Below are 20,385 nucleotides of genomic sequence, written 5' to 3'. Positions count from 1 at the left end.
CATATCATGGTCAATTACCTAAGTATGTTTTCCCCTCCTATTTGCTTAGACACCTTGAGAAAACAGATGGACCTTTTTCCTTCTCTGACACCTTCTTTTCACCCCAACACTATCTGTTTAACAGCACTGGCAAAACATTTGTGTTCTTAAAACATGAAGACAAATGATTAACCTGTCAAAAATGTTAAACAGAATACATCAAATGTGCATTAGAACAATTGAAGCTTCTATTATGCATTTTCAAAGCCCATTCAGATTCTTGTTTAAGACCGTTTGATTCCCCCTATATCCAATAGAAATCTTTAGGGTAAAACAGAAATTACATTTTGAGCAAGTGGAAAAAATTAAAAAACAAACAAGCTCCTGCAGCTGAGCTCATTAGTTTCCCATTTCTTGTTTTACTAATGGGAGTGGGTGTGTGTACATTTTGCAGCATGTTTAATGCTGCAGTTTTATTCATTTTAATTGCTTACATAACTGTAGGCAAGTTCTTTATTTCTCAAATGCACATCTGGCTTGTATTTTCAATATTTCTTTTTTGTTTTATTAAAAAAATGAAAACCTGCTTTTTAAAATTCCTTGGAAGAAATTTGGTTTCATTTTGCTTATCTTGTGGCTTCCTCCTCAATATAAGTGACCTCTGAAATTCTTTCATCTCTAATATAGATATGTTTTGTTAATTAAAACTTATTTAAAAATTCTAATCTTATTTATAAATTAGCATTTAGAAATCAAAACACTAGTGTTAAAAATATCTTTTTTTTTGTTTTGAGACAGAGTCTCCCTCTGTTGCCCAGACCTGGGGTGCAGTGGCACAATCTCAGCTTGCTGCCTGCCACCTCTGCCTCCTAGGTTCAAGTGATTCTCCTGCCTCAGCTTTCCAAGTAGCTGGGATTACAGGTGCATGGTACCATACCTGGCTAATTTTTGTATTTTTAGTAGAGACAGGGTTTCGCCACATTAGCCAGGCTGGTCTGGAACTCTGACCTCAGGTGATCTGCCCGCCTTAGCCTCCTAAAGTGCTTGGTCTCCCAAAGTGTTGGGATTACAGGTGTGAGCCACCATGCCTGGCCAAAAAAGATCTTGACTTAATGAAATCAGATTTTTTTAAGCATATTTACTTGTGATAGGTATTGTGGCATATATGGGAACAGTTGAGTTCTTTTATACTATACTAAATTATTGACAGGTAAGAGAGAAAGGGACATGATTAGAAAATTAGAATTACACTAATATGTATTCTTCTTAATTTCTAACTTCTTAGAATTGAACACTAGTGCTCCACTCGAAGTCCTGTCCAAAGGATATCCCAGCAGACTTGTCCAAAAAATATTCAGATCTACTGAGCAGGATACTGCTTTCTGTAAGGAAGTTGGTGTTGTATCATACATGAGACTCATGGATACTAAAGTTACTGAAATGTAATGTGAAGTATTTTTAACTCATAGAATAATACCTTCTACATCAGGATATTGTTTGCATTATTGGAACAATCAGCAGTCTTTGATTATCTGATGAAAAATACCAAAACAGAGAATTTTTGCAAGATAATGAATCTGAAGTTTTTCTAAATTTCTACTACTTCACATATTAGTTTAAAAACTCTCTGGCTGGGCATGGTGGTTCACGTCTGTAATCCCAGCACTTTGGGAGGCAGAGGCGGGTGGATCACAAGGTCAGGAGTTCAAGACCAGCCTGGCCAATATGTTGAAACCACGTCTCTACTAAAAATACGAAAAAATCAGTTGGGCATGGTAGCGTGTGCCTGTAGTCCCAGTTACTCGGGAGGCTGAGGCAGGAGAATCACTTGAACCTGGGAGGCAGGGGTTGCAGTGAGCTGAGATTGTGCCACTGCACGCCAGTCTGGGCGACAGAGCAAGACTCCTTTTCAAAACGAAAAGAAAAACCTATCCATATGTGAAAGAGTCCGTTGATGATTAGGTTCTGTTACAATTGTTGTAGATGAATTGTGGATCTATTATGGTTCTGTTATGCTTTCCTTTGCTTCCTTTATACTTCAACCTTGGTGGCCTCCTTGCTCTTCCTCATATACACTAAGTGCTGTCCCTCCTCAGGTCTTTGGACTTACTGTTGCATGGGTCTGCGGTGCTCTTTGCTTACTTGCCTTGCTCACTTTCTTATTTGAATATCATCTCATTTGAATATTATTCCCACTTCCTATTATCAGTAAATATCACTTTTATGTTTTTATATCTTTTTTTTTTGAATGGTGTTCAGTTCCGCTCATTAAAGCAAGGATGGTTTTGTTTTGTCCATTGCTACATTCCCATTGCCTAGAATATAGTACCTGGAAAATAGTATGTACTCTACGAATATTTGAATGAATGAATAAATGTTTAATGCAGCATTCATTTAGTTGGTAGAAAATATAGAATTGACTTAAAAATGGACTATAGAATTTTTTTTTCTTTTTTTTTTTGAGATGGAGTTTCACTTTGTCACCCAGGCTGGAGTGCAATAGTGCAATCTCGGCTCACTGCAGCCTTGCCTCCCAGGTTCACACAATTCTCCTGCCTCATTCTCCTGAGTAGCTGAGATTACAGGTGCTTGCCACCATGCCCAGCTAATTTTTATTGTATTTTTAGTAGAAAGGGAGTTTCACCATGTTGGCTAGGCTGGTCTCAATCTCCTGACCTCAAATGATCTGTCTGCCTCATCCTCCCAAAGTGCTGGGATTACATGTGTGAGCCACTGTGCTCTGCTTGGACTATATACAATGTATAGATTTTTAAAATTAGAATAATTGTATTTATAGTAGTTGAGTATCTACTGTGTGCCAAGCCTTGGGTGTGATAGCAGTGAACAAGGCAGACAAAGTTCTTGCCGTCATAAAACTGATAGTTTTGTTTTCTGCAGTAGACAAACTGGTTTAACTTTAACAGTTACTTATGCTTTGATTTTTTTTTTTTTTTTTCTTTTTTTGAGACAGAGTCTTACTCTGTTACCCAAGCTGGAGTGCAGAGGTACAATCTTGGCTCACTGCAACCTCTTCCTCCTGGGTTCAAGTGATTCTCCTGCCTCAGCCACCAGAGTAGCTGGAACTACAGGGGTGTGCCACCACACCTGGCTAATATATATATATATATATATATATATATATATATATATATATTTTGTATTTCCAGTACAGATGGGATTTTGCCATTGTTGGCCAGGCTGGTCTGGGAACTCCTGAGCCTAAGTTATCTGCCTGCTGTGGCCTCCCAAAGTGCTAGGATTATAGGCATGAGCTACTGTGCCTGGCCACTTATGCTCAGATGTTTTTAGTTAAACAAACAAAAAGCAAATCACAACCGCCCCCCCCACTTTCATTTGATCAACTATCTTTCCCAGCTGTGATCTTAGTTTTTTTCTGTTGTTTTATATTAAGTGTTTCAAATAATGGGCTTCAGCAATTGGTTTCATTTTCTTACTAAGCCTTAATCTTCCTTACAGTTTTTTCTTCCATAATTTAGCTAAAATATTGCTCTTGATTATCACAGGTTTTTCTTATGCCATATTCAAAGGTTTGTTCTTTTTTTTTCTCTGTTTCTTGAAACTTCTTTCAGGAGGTAACATATGCAATCCTATCTCACCTCTTTTTTCACTATTTCTTTGTTTTCTTTGGATAGGAGGAAATACTTGATCATATAGTTTAGTATTGGCTGTGTTCATTATGGAAATTAAGTAGAGAATTAAAGGAAAAGAAAGTGAAAGGAGGAAAGAAAATGAAGAAAAAGATAGAAGCGCCTAAAAACATGGAGAAAAGTGAAAGCAGAGAAAGAGGAAAGCAGTTACATAGCAGTAAGGGATAGCAAAGCCCTAGAAATAGCATTGATGATTTAATATTTGGTTGTATTGAAGAGCAGAGTAGAACAGTGGTTAGCATAGATCCCTCTTTGTCTTGACTTTATCACTTACTGTGACCTTGAGCAAACTTTTTAACATTTTGTGTCTTTATTCATCTAAAAAATGAGTTTCATTATAACACCTATCTCATAATGTTTTTGTGATAATGTATGAAGAGCTTAGCACAAGCTGGGTACATAACATACAATGTGTGGGCCACTGTGATTGTTATTAGCTCCCTATCATGCTTAAAGTAGCTAGTCATTCTCCACAATTACTTAGAAGTTACTCTTTTTCATGTATTTATATATTAGCTTCATAACTTATTTGTTGAATAAGCAGATGATTATCGGAGTGCCTACTATGTGCCAGGTACTACACTTAGTACTGAGGATTGAAAAATAAAGTAAAAAGATATTTTGTCTTTAAGAAGATAAACACTGAGGGGAGAGAGATGAGAGCAAACTGCTGCACCAAAATGCAAAAAGTGTGTTGGTAGAAAATGTACAAAGCATATAGAGGAATGAGGGACTGCTTTGTAGAATGAGATTATATAAAGAAGATTGCATTTAAGAGGTTAGGCATGAATAGACATTTGCTTTCCTAACATGCATCAGACAGAGGAAATGGCCTTATAAAGTATGAGAGAGCCAGTAGTGTTCAGGAAATTATAAGCAGCTTTCTATCATTTGTTATATAAATGTTATCAGATACTGGTGATCAGTGGAGTTAGACAGTGACAGACAGTGGGCCAGGTCACGGCGGACTTTGTGTGCTATACCATGGAGATTAGATTTTATCCTCTTTGCAAATAGGAGCCATTGAAACCTTTTGCTCAGAAGAATGACATAAGATTTGCTTATCAGAATGAGTACTGTGAGAACTATATAAATGGTAGGGTAGCCATATGAGGAGAGACTGGGAGGAGGTGATTGCAGTAATCCAGGTAAAAGCTGAAGAAGGAAAGAGTCTGGTAGTGACAGTGAAGACAGATGAGGAAGAATGTTGTTGGATATTAAGAATTAGAATTAACAGCAGTTATTGATAAAATGTAGTAGGTAAGGGAGAGGGAGGAATCTAGAATGATTTCCTAATTTTGGTCTTTAGTAGCCTAGTAAATATTATTTTAAATATAATTACACAAGAAGTAAAGCAGGTTTGGGTATGACAATAATATTACATGGTGAAGGGTCAAGGAGGTAGATAAGCTGGTGCAACTTTATTGTGTATTAACATGAAGTATTAACAGTATTAATATGAAGTAGGTTGTGGTAAATATGCACATTGTACTCCCTAGAGCAAGTAAAGCGTACACACACAAACAAATATAACTTAAAACTATAAATAGGGGAATAAAAACGATATGCTAAAATTTTTTTGTTGAAAGAAAAATAAGTCTGTAAAGGAGGAACCAAAGAACAAGTAAGATGAAACAAATAGAAAACACATATCAAAATAAAGAGCTAAATTCAGCCATATGAATAATTATGATAATTGGAAATGGGCTATACACTCCAAAAGGCAGAGATTATAAGATTTTAAAAACAACCCAACTATATGCTGTCTACAGGACATACACATTATATTCAAACACACAAATAGGCTGAAAGTAAAATGGTGGATAAAGATATACCATAAAAACTGTAAACATTAGAGTGTTGGATTCTATATTAATATTAGACAAAGTAGACTTTAAGACAAGGATTATTGTTAGAGAAAAAGATGGATATTCTTATAAGACATACTCATCTTAAAGCTTCAAAATACATGAAGCAATAACTGACAGAATTGAAAGGAGAAATAAACTAATCATCAAGTACAGTTGGAGATTTTAGTATTCTTCTCAGTAACTGATAGAATGTGTAGACCGAAAATCAGTAAGGATATGAAAGATTTCAAGAACACTCTTAGTTATCTTGGCCTAGCTGATATCTATAAAACACCCAACAACAGCAAATGTTGTTTGGTGTTGAACATTCACCAGGGTAGGCCATTTGCTGAGTTATAAGGCAAGTCTTTATTAAGTCTTAAATTTGTGATTGTAAAAGAATTGAAGTCACACACATATGTGTTGTAATTGCAACTGAGTTAAATTAGAAATCAGTAACCATGAAAAATCTCCAAATGCATTAAAATGAAAAAAACCCACTACTAAATAACTCATTGATCAAAGAAAAATCAAAAAATGTCTTAAATGGAATGATATTGGAAACACAACATGTCAAAACTTGTGGGATGCAGCTGAGGCAGTACTTAGAAGGAAATTTACAGTGTTAAAGGCTAAATTAGCTGAGCACAGTGGCATGTGCCTGTCATTCCAGCTAGTTGGGAGACTGAGGATCCCTTGTGGCTAGGACTTCAGGGTAGCAGTGTACTATGATTATGCCTGTGCATAGCCACTGTACTCTAGCCAGGGCAACACAGTGAGACCCCTTTTCTCAAAAAAAAAAAAAAAAACCACTGAGTTAGAAAAGAATGCGTTAAAATCATTGTTCTTAGATTTTTATCATATAAACCTAGAAAAAAAAAGCAAATTAAACCAAAAGTAAGTACAAGGAAGAAAATAATGAAGAACATAGTGGAAGTCATTGAAATAGAAAAAAAGCAATAGCAATGAAAGCAAAACTGGTTCTTAAAAAAGATCAATAAAGTTGATAAAACTTTAGCAGGACTGATTTTTTTTTTTTTAAAGGGAAGATACACAAGTCATTCCTGATCAAAAGTAGGGAAAGAAGGGCTGGGCATGGTGGCTTACGCCTGTAATCCCAGCACTTTGGGAGCCAAGGTGGGTGGATCACAAGGTAAGGAGATCGAGATCATCCTGGCTAACACGGTGAAACCCATCTCTACTAAAAATACAAAGAATTAGCTGGGCATGGTGACATGCGCCTGTAGTCCCAGCTACTTGGGAGCCTGAGGCAGGAAAATCACTTGAACCTGGGAGGTGGAGGATGCAATGAACCAAGGTTGAGCCACTGCGCTCCAGCCTGGGTGATAGCGTGAGGCTCCATCTCAAAAAAAAAAACATGGGAGAAGGCACAGATTATTAATATCAGGAATGAAAGAGGTGACGTGAATACATATCCCATGAATATTAAATTACAATGAAGGAATATTATGAATAAATTTATGCAAATAAATTTGACAATTTATATATTTATATTAAATGACAAATTCCTTGAAAGACCAAATTATCAAAAGTCTCTGGAAGGCATAGAAAATCTGAATAGATCTGTCTAAAGGAAAGAAGTTGAATTAATAATGTATAAGTTCCCTCATGAAAAGTCCAGGCCCACCTAACTCCCAACATTTTAAGGAAGAAATAATACCAATTTTTCACAACCTCTTTTAGAAAATAGTAAGTAAAAAACCAACTTTTTTTATGAGCTCGGGATTACCTTGATAACACAAAGGTAGACAAGGACATTGCAAGAAAACTACAGGATTATTCCTCCATGAGCATAGATGCAAAAAATACTGTTAACAAAATATTAAGTTGAATCCAGCAATATGTATGTATATAAAAATAAAGATTAATACACCTTAACCAATGACATTTATTCCAGGAATTCAAAATTGGCTTAATATCTGAATGTCAATATTATATACCATGTTAATAGAATAAAAGATGAAAACCTTAAGATCATTTCAGTAGATGCAGAGAAAGTATTTTGGCAATAATGGCTCTCAGAATACTAGAAATGTAAGTGAAATTCCTCAACTTCACACAGCACATCTCTGAAAAAGCAACATTCTTAATAATGAGATCATTGAGAAGGAATGCTTTTTCCCTAAGATCAGGAACAAGGCTCTCTGCTGTCAGCACTTATGTTCAACGTTGTACTGGAGGTCAGTGAAATAGAGGACGTAAATATGGGAAAGGAAGAAATAAATCTGTTTTTATTCCCAGTTAATACGAAGCTATTTTAGTAAGTGAATTCTAATTAGTGAATTTAATGAGCTTATAGGATACAAGGTCCAGGTATGAAAATCAACGGTATTTCTATATGTAACCAACCTATAATCAAACTGAAATGTATAAAACAGTTCCATTTATGTGAACATAAATAAATAAAAATATTTAAGAGGAAATTTAACAGAAGTTGTGCAAGACCTATTCATAGAAAACTGGTAAGTGTTGCTGAAAGTTTAAGGAATACCCAAATAAATAGAGGGATATACCATAGTGGTGTTGGAAAGCATATTATTAAGACAAACTTATTTTTCTGTAGATTTAATGCAATCCCAACGAAACTCCCAGAAAGCTTAAAAAGAAAAAGTTGGCAAGCGTATTCTTTTATTTAAATAGAAATGCAGAGAACCTAGAATGGAAAAAATGATTTTAGGCTGGGCACAGTGTCAGGCTCACGCCTGTAATCCCAGCACTTTGGGAGGCTGAGATGGGAGGATTTCATGAGCTCAGGAATTCAAGACCAGCCTGGGCAAAATAGCAAAACCAAATCTCTACTTAAAATCAACTGTATGTGGTGGCATGTGCCTGGAGTCCCAGCTACTTGGGAGGCCAAGGTAGGAGGACTGCTTGAGCCTAGGAGATTTAGGCTGCAGAGAGCTGAGGTTGTGTCACTGCAGTCCAACCTGTGACAAAGGAAGACCGTGTCTCAAATGTTTTAAAAAAAAATTGGCCGGGCGTGCTGGTTCACGCCTGTAGTCCCAGCACTATGGGAGGCTAAGGTGGGGGAATCACTTGAGGTTGGGAGTTCGAGACCAGCCTGGCCAACATGGTGAAACCCTGTCTCTACTAAAAGGGCAAAAATTAGCTGGGTGTGGTGATGCATGCTTGTGATCCTAGCTACTTGGGAGGCTGAGGCAGCAGGATCATTTGAACCCTTGAGGCAGAAGTTGCAGTGAGCTGAAATCACACCACACCATTAGCCTGCATGATGAAGTGAGACTCTGTCTCAAAAAAAAAAGAAATTAGAAAATGATTTTTCAAAGGAAGAACACAGTTTGAGATGTAAGACTTTACCATAGGCCGGGCATGGTGGCTCACGCCTGTAATCCCAGCACTTTGGGAGGCCGAGGCGGGTGGATCACGAGGTCAAGAGATCGAGACCATCCTGGTCAACATGGTGAAACCCCGTCTCTACTAAAAATACAAAACATTAGCTGGGCATGGTGGTACATGCCTGTAATCCCAGCTACTCAGGATGCTGAGGCAGGAGAATTGCCTGAACCCAGGAGGTGGAGGCTGCGGTGAGCCGAGATTGTGCCATTGCACTCCAGCCTGGGTAACAAGAGCGAAACTCTGTCTCAAAAAAAAACAAAAACAAAAACAAAAAAAGACTTTACCATAGAGCTACAGTAATCAAGACAGTGTGGTATAGTGTAAAGGATAAATGACTATGGATCAAACATTGAGGGTTCAGAAATGAACCTAAACTTATATGATCAACTGATTTTCAGCAAAGGTATCAAGGTTATGTGGAAATAGAATACTTTTTCAATGAATTGTGTTGAAATAACTGGATAATTCTTTTCCTCACATAACACAGAAAATAATCCAAAATGGATCATAAACCTAAATGTAAAAGATAAAGTCATGAAATTCTAGAAGAAAAATTTCTAGGAGAAAATATTCATGGTCTTGGATTAAGTAAATGTTTCTTAGGGCACAAAAAGCATGAGCTATAGAAGAAAAAATTGCTGATTTGGACTTCATCAAAATGAAAAAATTTTGCTCGTGAATGGATACCCCTAAGAAAATGAAAAGGCAAGTCACAGATTAGGGGAAAATATTTGCCACACATAGCTTTGACCAAGAACCTGTATCCATAATATATAAAGAAGTCATACCTCAGTAAGACTGCCAACCTAATTTTTTTTTTAAAGGGGGCAAAAGAGTTGAGTAGACATTGTACAGAAGAATATATGTGGTCAGACACAGTGGCTCATGCCTGTAATCCCAGCACTTTGGGAGGCTGAGACAGGTGGATCACCTGAGGTCAGGAGTTCAAGACCAGCTGGCCAGCATGGTGAAACCCTGTCTCTACTAAAAATACAAACATTAGCTGGATGCAGTGGTGTGTGCCTGTAATCTCAGCTATTCAGGAAGCTGAGGCAGGAGAATTGCTTGAACCCAGGAGGCGGAGGTTGCTGTGAGTCCAGATTGTGCCATTGCACTTCAGCCTGGGCAACAGAATGAGACTCCATCTCAAAAAAAAAAAAAGAATATATGTAATTGGCCTTTAAACAGGTGAATTAGTACTTAACATCTTGGTTATTGAGGAAATGCAAATTAGATGAGTATATAAGGTCAAAGGAAGGAAGTTTTATTTGTGTTTGTTTTAGGATGGAACTATCTTAAAAACTAAAGTCTACATCATCTTCAGTCTATCACTTTTTTCTAACTATACAAATCTTCATTCTATCACCTTTTTCTAACTATACAAATATATACATTTTTTGATATTCCATCAGACCTTCACTTCAGCATTTTTTGTTTTTAAGAAAGAGTTTCAGTCTTGTTACCCAGGCTGGAGTGCAATGGTGCAATCTTGGCTCACTGCAGCCTCCACCTCCTGGGTTCAAGCAATGCTCAGCCTCCTAAGTAGCTGGGATGATAGGTGCTTGCCACCACGCCCAGCTAATTTTTTTGTATTTTTAGTAGAGATGGGGTTTCACTGTGTTGGCCAGGCTGGTCTCGAACTCCTGACTTCAGGTGATCCACCTACATCAGCCTCCCAAAGTGCTGGGATTACACTTCAGTATGTTTTAATGCAGAACGATTTCTCTTTTCTTCTTGAGTCCTGTTCTTTCTCTCTTCATTACCATTACATCATCAGGATCAAAATTATGACGTCCTTTTTCTTTCAGGAGACATTTGTCAATTTGACTACTTACTAATAACTTGCCTGCATCTAGGTGGAGATATCAAGTTGGTGGTTGGAAATCATGAGAGAGATTGCGGCTAGAGATATAAATTTAGCAATTATCAGTGGATAGATGGTTTTTAAAGCCATGTGTCTGCATGAGATCCGTTAGGGAGGTATGCATGGATAGGATAAGAGAAGTCAGATGATTGATTCCTGAGGTAGTTCAGCCTTTGGAAAGCAACTGAGGGTGGGTGGCTCAGCCCTTAAAATGAGATGAAATAGTCAGTGAGAATCTTGTTTCAGAGGACAAGTCAAGATGCTATAGGAAGCGGACAGATTACTCTGTGAACTGCTGCTAATAGGTTCAGTGTTACTGAATGCAAAAGGTTATTGCATTTGCCAGTGTGAAGGTTACTGAAGTAGGTATAAGTAAATAAAAGGAGAGGAAGTAGGGATGAGTTTTTTTTTTTTTAGAACTTACATTCTTAAGAAGAATGTTGAGTGGTAACTGGAAGGCAACATAGGAGACTTGTTTATTTTATTTCGAAAAGGGAGATTTTGTAGCAAGTTTATAAGCTAATTAAGATTATCTAGGGTAATAGAGGAAAGAAGGGAGGAGAAGTATCCTTTTAGGGATGAGTAGAAGTGAGGTTGAGCACATAAATGAAGACGAATAGCCTTTGTTAGGGGCATAGACAGTTCACCCTTAGTGACAGGAAGGCAGGAAGTGTTGTGGGCTTAGATTTAGGTCAGTCACTAAATAATTTTTGAGCTTTTAATATGTACAAGGTACGGTTCTTATGAAAACAAACTTTAAAAAAAATTAAGAAATTTAAATAGAGATATAGATGGTTTGACCAGGTATTTGTTTTTTATATACCAATATTGGTATCTTACTGTTTACTAGTATACAATTTTGTCATACTGTTTAGTACTCAGTTACATCAAACTGTGATGCTGAAAAAGCTTTATGTTTCCTTTAGTAATTATTCATTTGTATATCCATTATCTCCTAATTAGATTGTAAACTGCCCATGGGTCGTTGCTTTTACTTATAGCTGTAGTGCTCCTGAGCCAACTGAACAACTCCTCAGCTAATCCTAGGAATAATGTAAGCTGAGGGTATGCAGTGCTCTCCCTGTAATGAGTTCCTCACATTGACTCATCTAGGGAAGACTTGCTTGAGCATGGTGGGAGTGGTGTCTCTTCAATGGCACAGTCTTCATTGTATTTCTTACCCTTTAAATAATTCACATTTTTCTGTTCCTGGAATTAAGTTTTCAAGTTAAGTTACAGCATAGTGAAATACACCATATTTTTGTTTATTAAATTTGTGTTAAAATGATAATGACTAAGTCTTAGGAGAGTAATAGTTTATTTTTGTAGTCTCATGTTTGATCCTTTGAAGATTTTTAATTTTTATCCTGATTCCATTTTTTCTCCTTAGTATATTTAGTTGCATCCCTTTCTCTACCCTAATGGAGGACAAGGTGACATTAGAATGCAATAAATTATTTCAATCTTTAATTATTTTCTCATGCCAGTTTCTTCCGCTTTCCTTCCCCTTCCTTTTCCTTTCCTTTCCCTTCCTTCCCCTTCCCCTTCCCTTTTCCTTTCTCTTTTCTTTCTTTCTTTTTCTTTTTTTTTTTTTTTGATGGAGTCTAGCTCTCTCTCCCAGGCTGTAGTGGAGTGGCATGATCTTGGCTCACTACAACCTCTGCCTCCTGGGTTCAAGCTATCCTTCTGCCTCAACCTCCCAAGTAGCTGGGATTACAGGCATGCATTATCACACCCAGCTAGTTTCTGTATTTTTAGTAGAGATGGGGTTTCACCATGTTGGCCATTGTCTTGAGCACCCAACCTCAAGTAATCTGCCCTCCTGTGCCTCCCAAAGTGCTGGGATTACAGGCATGAGCCACCATGCCTCTTGCTTTGCTTGCTTGCTTGCTTGCTTGCTTTCTCTCTTTCTCTCCTTCTCTCTTTCTCTTTCTTTTCTTCTCTTTTTTCTTCTTTCTCTCTCTCTCTCTCTCTTTCTTTCTCTCTCTCTTTCCTTCTTTCTTTTTCTTTCTCTCTTTTTTTGAGACAGAGTCTCACCCTGTCACCCAGGCTGGAGTGCAGTGGCTTGGTCTTGGCTCACTGCAACCTCTGTCTCCCAGGTTCAAGCAATTCTCCTGCCTCAGCCTCTTGAGTAGCTTTTCCTTTCTTTTTTCTTTTCTTTTCTAAAGGGATTACAGGTGCCTGCCACCATGCCTAAGTAATTTTTCTATTTTTAGTAGACCAGGTTTTGCCATGTTGTCCAGGCTAGTCTTGAACTCCTGACCTCAAGTGATCCACCCGCCTTGATTTCCCAAAATGCTGGTGTTAACAAGCATGAGCCACCATACCCGTCCTCAAGCCACTTTTTATAACCATTTGTGTAAGAATGAGCTATCTCCAGACTGTATCATTCCCTTTGATACTGTTTCCACTGCTAAATGTTTCTGCTTTCTAGTATTTTTTTTTCCACTTATGTATGGTGGATAAAAGGTTCCTAAATGATTTAAGACTGTACTGTCTTTTTTTTTTTTTTTCCACATAGTCTCACTCTGCTGCCCAGGCTGGAGTACAGTGGCATGATCTCAGCTCACTGCAATCTCTGCCTCCTGGCTTCAAGTGATGCTCTTGCCTCAGCCTCCCAAGTAGCTGGGATTACAGGTGTGCACCACCACGCCCAGCTGATTTTTGTATTTTTAGTAGAGACGGGGTTTCACCGTGTTGGCCAGGCTCGTCTTGAACTCCTGACCTCAGGTGATCTGCCCACCTTGGCCTCCCAAAGCACTGGGATTACAGGCATGAGCCATTGCACCCAACCATTGTTATCTTTTGCCATGGATTATTTTATAGATTTTATGTTAATATGTCATCTTTGTTTTTAAGATATGCCATATATCATTATTGCATATACTTATGTATTATCCATAATGGTACAGCAACATTACCACAAACAGTTGCTTGAAACAACACACATTTATTATCTCACCATTTCTGTGTGTCAGGACTGTATGTGTAGCTTAGTTGAGTTTTCTGCTGAACGTCTCACAAAGCTCCAGTCAAAGTGTTGGCCAGAGAAGTGATTTCATCTGAGACTCGATGGGTGATAGGTTTGCTTCCAGACTTACACACTTGGCAGAATTCAGTTCCTGTAGGGTACTGGACACAGGGCTTCAGTTTCTTGCTGGCTGTTCGCTTGAGACCTCTATCAGCTTATTGTCCTGTGGCCCTCTCTGTATGGCAGTTGATAGCATTGCAGCTTGTTTTTTCAAAGCCAGTAAGGAAGAGAGTCTTCTCCAAGACAATCATTATAGCTTTGTATAATGTAATTGTGTACACATGATCATTCTGTGTCTTGGTGTGAAGCAGGTTGCAAGTTTTATTCACACTCAATGGGAGGAGATCACACAAGAGCATGAATGCCAGGAAATAGAGCTCTTTGCAACTAAAGTCTGTCTGCCACAACTTATTTGCTGTATCTTCATGTGAGATATGTGTTTCTTTTATTCAGTAATTTTTACTACTTATTTGGAGTGATAATTGTGGGTTTTACTTTTTCTAACTAGATTCCATTGGCCGTGACATCCCCAAAATGCTGGAATTTTTTAAAAATGGACTTGAAATTAAGGTAGATGAAGAAAGGGAGAACTTCCTCCAGACCAGAATAGCAACAGTAAGTTACAATGAAAATTATCAAATAACCTTCTTTTCTTGTTGTTGTTCAGGTAATTCCTTAATAATTTATAATATAAAATACCAGTCATTTGAACTTGTTTTTGGCACTCACATTAAGAATGGCACTAAACATACACACAGATGCTTTATTTATTCTGTAAATAAACTCATATATTTTAATGGTTCTTGAGAATTTCTTCCAGAGTTATGTGCTACTCTCACATTTACTTGTACTTTGCTGTATTATCTTTTATGTATACATTTTTGTGTTTTTGTATTTGTATTTATGTATTATATTTTAAGCTTATTGAGAACACGTCTAGATTTTGTATGCCCTTTAATCAAGATTGCATAATGCTGAACACATAGTAGATGTTCAATTCTACTTTAGTGGAATTGAGTAATTTACTTTATTTTAATGAATTACGTCCAATTTTCTCTGCTAATGTTTTTTAAATTGTTTGCTTTTAGAAGATGCTGGAAATCAGTTTCCAAAGCCATTTTTAGGACACTAATATAGATATGCCACATTTCTAGGACTGTGTTTTTAAATATATTGTCATGAGAAACATTAAAGTTATTTTTGCTAAGGAATCTCTAAAGTGCCTAGGAAACATAATGTAATTTTTTTCTTATTTACTATGGGAATAACAATAATTGATAAATTGATAGCAAAATTTAAACAGGTGCTACTCTAAACAATTTTTATGTATTCTGTCTTTTAATTGTTAGCTGTATGAGAGGTAAAATGATCACCCCTATCTTATAGATGAAGGCATGAAAACACAGAGAAGTTAAATAAGTTTTGCAAGATCTCACAACTACTGTGAGGCAGATAAGCATTTGAACCTTGGCAATTTCCTTGGGTCCAGGCTCTTTATCCTTATACCATCTTGCCTCATGACTGGAATTATTTGGATAGCAATTATTCTTTCTCTTTGCCCTCCCATCTTACTCTTTAGGGGAGTTCTGCATTATAGCCAGTAGCTAGTGATCCATGCTTATTATGCTGTGTCCGCTGCAGGTCATCAGAAATATAGAAAAGCTGAGAGACACAGCCTGGGCAACATGGCAAAACCCCATCTCTATAAAAAATACAAAAAAATTAGCTGAGCATGGTAGCATGTACCTGTAGTTTAGCTACTTGGGAGGGTGAGGTGATTCCTGGGATCACCATGGTTATAGAGTGAGACCCTGTCTCAAACAAAACAGAACAGAAAGTAAAGAAAAAGCTGGCTGCTATTTTGCCCAGGCTGGCCTCAAACTCCTATGCTCAAAAAATCATCCCTTAGCCTCTTCAGTATTTGGGACTACAGATGTATGCCACCATGCCAACCTTCTCAGCTAGTTTTTTAAAAAACAAAAAACAAAAAAAAAAACTTGCTTTAGAAGTGAAGCAAAGCAGGTTTAATCTAGTCAGAGATTGGGAAACCCCAGCTTGCCATCATTACCATCAAAGCTTAGCTCCAGTTTATTTGGCACTAAGCTCTTCTCCAGTCTAATGTTGGAATTTCCTTGTTCCCTAAAACGCCTTTGGCAGCACTTCTTGTTCTTAGGGTTGACAACATTGTAATTGAAAACCAAACAAATGAAACTTAAAATACAAATTTTAAGAATCTATTCTGGAGTTGTAGAGACTTGAGTTTAAATACCTGTTTTGTTGCTTCAGAGATGGCAGACTTAAAGCAATTTTCTTAATGTTGTTGTGTCTCAAATTTCCTCATCTATAAAATATGTATAATAGTGCTTATTTCACTATGTGTTTTGAAGATTACATAAAATTTTAAAATGGTAACATCTATTGTTAATGTTTTGGTTGGCCTTTTGGGACTGTGGAATATCCTTATAAGGCTCTTTCCAGCTGGATTACGTCTGTCTTTTCTTAAGTAATGTTCTCAGTATATTCAGTAGTTAATAGTTTATGTAGATCTTGACTTAGAATATAAGAAACTATGACATCACATTCATTTTTTTTTTTTCAACAAATACCATAGAGATTAAGACATAGGTTCCAGATTAGACTACTTGGATCTTTTGGAGATATAATTTCTTAATGAAAAAGAAATTATGTGTTTAAGGAGAATCTTTTTTAATACTGTTTAAGTATTACAAGATAGTAGGAGGTTGAGAGTGGGTTTTAGATTCCTGCTGTCTTGATTCAAACCCTTTTTCAAGTTAGAAAGAGCTGTACCCCCTTGTTCTCTGAGCCTCAGTTTCTCCGTATTTCCCATTTCTCATTTCTCCTGTATATAAAATGATGGTAATAATATGTACCTTTTAAGCTAGGAAGGAATAGATATGATAATAACATTTATCAGAATACTTCTGGCTAAGGTGGAATAACAGGGAACTAATTTACCCTCCTAACCTAAAACAATCAGCATTATCTTGATACCAAAACCAGACAAAGAAACTACAGTATATATCATTCGTGAACATAGATGTAACAATTGTAAACTAAATTTTAGCAAATAGAATCCAGCAATATATAAAAAGGGTTAACATATCATGATCAAGTAGAGTTTATTCTAGAAATGCAAGGTTAGTTTAATGTTTAACAGTCAATCATTACAATTCACCATATTAAGAAAGTAAAAACAAAAGCCGTATGAGCATCTCAGTGGATGCAGAGAAAGCATTTGACAGAATCCAACATCTGTTCCTGATTAAAAAGTCTCAGTAAACTAGGGATAGAAGTCAATATCCCTGAAAAAGAATGTCTAAGAGAAACCAAAGCCGACATCATATTTAGTGGTGAATGTTAAGTTTCTCCTAAGATCAGGAACAAGACAAGGACATCCCTCTCGTTATTGCTTCTTTTCAGAATTTATCTGGGGCCTCTAGGCAGCTCAGTGAGGCAAGAAACAGATACAGAGTCAACTAGATTAGAAAGGAAGAAGTGAAACTGTCGTTATTCACAGATCACATATTCTAGCTACTAGAACAAGGAAGTGAGTTAATTAAGATTGAAGGTACAAGCTCACCGTACAAAAATACGTTGTTTCTCTGTAACAGCAAGGAACAATTAGAAATTGAAAAAGCAACAAATGCCATTTGTAGTAATAGCAAATATATTAAATACTCAGGGGTAAATCTGACAAAGATGTGGAAGATCTATACACTGCAAACTTTAAAACATAGTTAAGATAAATAAAAAATCTAACTAGGCTGGGTGTGCTTGCTCATGCCTATAATCCCAGCACTTTGGGACCAAGGTAGGTGGATCACAAGGTCAAGAGATTGAGACCATCCTGGCCAACATGGTGAAATCCCATTTCTACTAAAAATACAAAAATTAGGTGGATGTGGTGGTGTGTGCCTGTAATCCCAGCTACTCAGGAGGCTGAGGCAGGAGAATCGCTTGAACCCAGGAGGCAGAGGTTGCAGGGAGCTGAGATTGCACCACTGTACTCTGGCCTGATGACAGAGTGAGACTCTGTCTCAAAAAAAAAAAAAAAACCAAAGAAATCTAAATAAATGTTGATTGTATATCTTTGTTTATGGATCAGTAGACTCAATATTGTTAAAAATGTCAATTTTCCCCAACGTAATCTATAGATTCGCAGGGTTCTCAGTCAAAGTCCCAGTCAATTTTTGTAGGAACTGACTAGCGGATTCTAAAATTCGTAGAAAAATGCAAAGTATCTAGAATATCTAAAACAGCTTTTTTGAAAAACAACAAAGTTGGAAGTCTTCCTGATTTCAAGATTTATAAAGCTGCAGCAATTAAGACAATATGGTATTGACATCAAAAGAAAACAATTAATGGAATAGAATAGAGATTAATAAAAGAAGGCAGAATGTGCATATATGGACAACTGATTTTCCACAAGGTTACAATGGCACTTTTGTGTGTGCAGAGAAAGGATTGTACTTTCAACAAACAGTACTGGAACAGTTGGATATATATATGCCATAAAATGAACTTCAACCCATACTTCAAACCATGTATAATAATTAAGTAAAAATGAATCAAAGACCTAAATGTAAAGCCTAAAATGATAAAACTTTGAGAAGAAAAAGTTGGAGTAGGGAATGATTTCTTACATAGGACACTGAAAGCATGATCCATAAAAGAAGAAATGGATAAATCACTCTATAAAAATTAAAAGCTTCTGCTCTTTAAAAGACACTGTTAAGAGAATGAAAAGGCAAATCACAGGCTGGGAAAAAATATTTGAAAATCATATCTGATAAATCAAGAATATATAAAGAACTGTCCAAACTTAATAATAAAACTACCCAATTTTAAAAATCAGCAAAAGATTTGAACACACCTCACTATGGAAATATATAGATGAAAAACACATGGAAAGATGCTCAGCATCTTTAATTGTTAGGAAATGTAAATGAAAACCACAATGGGATAACACATCTGTTTGGAATGAAAAAAGTAAAAAAGACTAGCCATACCGACTGTGGTAGGGATGTGGTGGGACTGGAGCACACTTATACCGTTTGTGGGTATGTTAGATGATGCAACCTCTTTGCAAACAATTTGGCAGTTTCTTGGTTGAACAGCCACCTACTATATGATCCTTTCATCCACTTTTAGATAATTAGATATCTGTATGCCATATGTGTAAAAACATGTGTCCATACAAACACTTGTAAATAAGAGTTCATATCATATTTCTTTGTGATAGCCCCAAACTGGAAAATTTCCAAATGCTCATTGCATGTGAATATAAATCTATAAAAATACTCTTCAGTGGTAAAAAGAAATAAACTTGATACATTCTAAAATATTGATGGATTTCAAAATAATTGTGCTGAGTTTAAAGAAGTTAGAAGAAAGGGAATACGTTCTGTATGATTCTATTTGTATAAAATTCTGGCAAATGCAAACTAATGTATGGTGACAGAAAGCAGACCAGTGATTCCCTTGGGGACAGAGGTAGTGAAGAGGGGCAGGAAAGAGGAATTACAAAGGCACACAGTGAATTTTGGAAGTGATTGGTATGTTATTCTGACTAGTGATTGTTGCATGTGTGTATACATAAGTCAAAGCTTAGTGAATTGTACACATTAAGAATGTGCAGTATATCTAATGAAATACTATTTAGTAAGAAAAAGGAATAAACTACGTATACATGTTACAACATGGATGAACCTCAAGAATATTATGCTCAGTGAAAGAAGCCAGACACAGAAACTACTTGTTATATGATACCATTTACATGAAATATTCAGAAATAGCAAAACTATAAAGACAAAAATTAGATTAGTGATTGCATAGGAAGAGTAGGAGGAAACAGGCATTAACGCCAAGTGTGCATGAGGGATCATATTGGGCTGATGATGTTTTCAAAGTGATTTATGGTGATCGTTGCACAACTTGATAAACTTACTAAGAGTCATTGAATTTTACATCGGAAAATGGTGAATAATATATGCAAAGTTTGCCTCAATAACATTTAAAATGTGCACTATGTCAAGCATAACTCAAAATTGTTTATAGAGTAGTAAAAAACTACCATTGTATTATGCAAAATTATTTCATAAATTATTAGAATTATCTGATAATTAAAAATTTGGAAATGATTTCAAAGCAATTTAATGAGGTTTCCTTGAGTGATGTTATTCTTATGCAGTTGAAAATATTGAAGATGTGATTTTTTTTTGAGACTATGTGTGTGTGTGTGTGTGTGTGTGTATGTGTGTGTAGCCAATATGATGTGACAAATTGATTTAGAATGAGTGCAGCAGATAAAAGGGCACTGACAATATCACATGCCTATTAAGGGTCCTTATTTTGGATAAAAGGAAGATATCTAGAACAGGGGTCGATAAATGACAACCCAGGGCCAAATCTGGTCATGGCTGTGGCCTGTTTTTGTATAGCCTATGAGCTAACAATGGTCTTTACAGTTTTAAAGTGTTGTAAAAAACAAAGAATATGCTGCAGAGACTGGCTATGGCCTGCAAAGCCTGAATCATTCACCACCTGGCTCTTTACAGAAAAGATTTGCTGACTTTTGATCTAGAAAGGTGTTTT

General features: G+C 36.6%; 1 protein-coding gene across 3 annotated transcripts in view; it reads left to right on the top strand.

Annotated features, from left to right (window-relative positions):
- MRPL1 (mitochondrial ribosomal protein L1) overlaps nucleotides 1-20,385 on the top strand; it is a 177,586-nt gene that overhangs the window by 96,993 nt on the left and 60,208 nt on the right. For all 3 annotated transcript variants that reach the window (XM_078367007.1, XM_002745705.7, XM_008993109.5), the window contains one exon: nucleotides 14,279-14,385. In XM_078367007.1, the coding sequence (XP_078223133.1) occupies nucleotides 14,279-14,385 (107 nt within the window). The remainder of the gene's footprint in view (nucleotides 1-14,278; nucleotides 14,386-20,385) is intronic.

Source organism: Callithrix jacchus, chromosome 3 (genome assembly GCF_049354715.1).
Source record: "Callithrix jacchus isolate 240 chromosome 3, calJac240_pri, whole genome shotgun sequence".
Taxonomy (NCBI): domain Eukaryota; kingdom Metazoa; phylum Chordata; class Mammalia; order Primates; family Cebidae; genus Callithrix; species Callithrix jacchus.
This window is presented reverse-complemented; position numbering and strand designations above follow the sequence as displayed.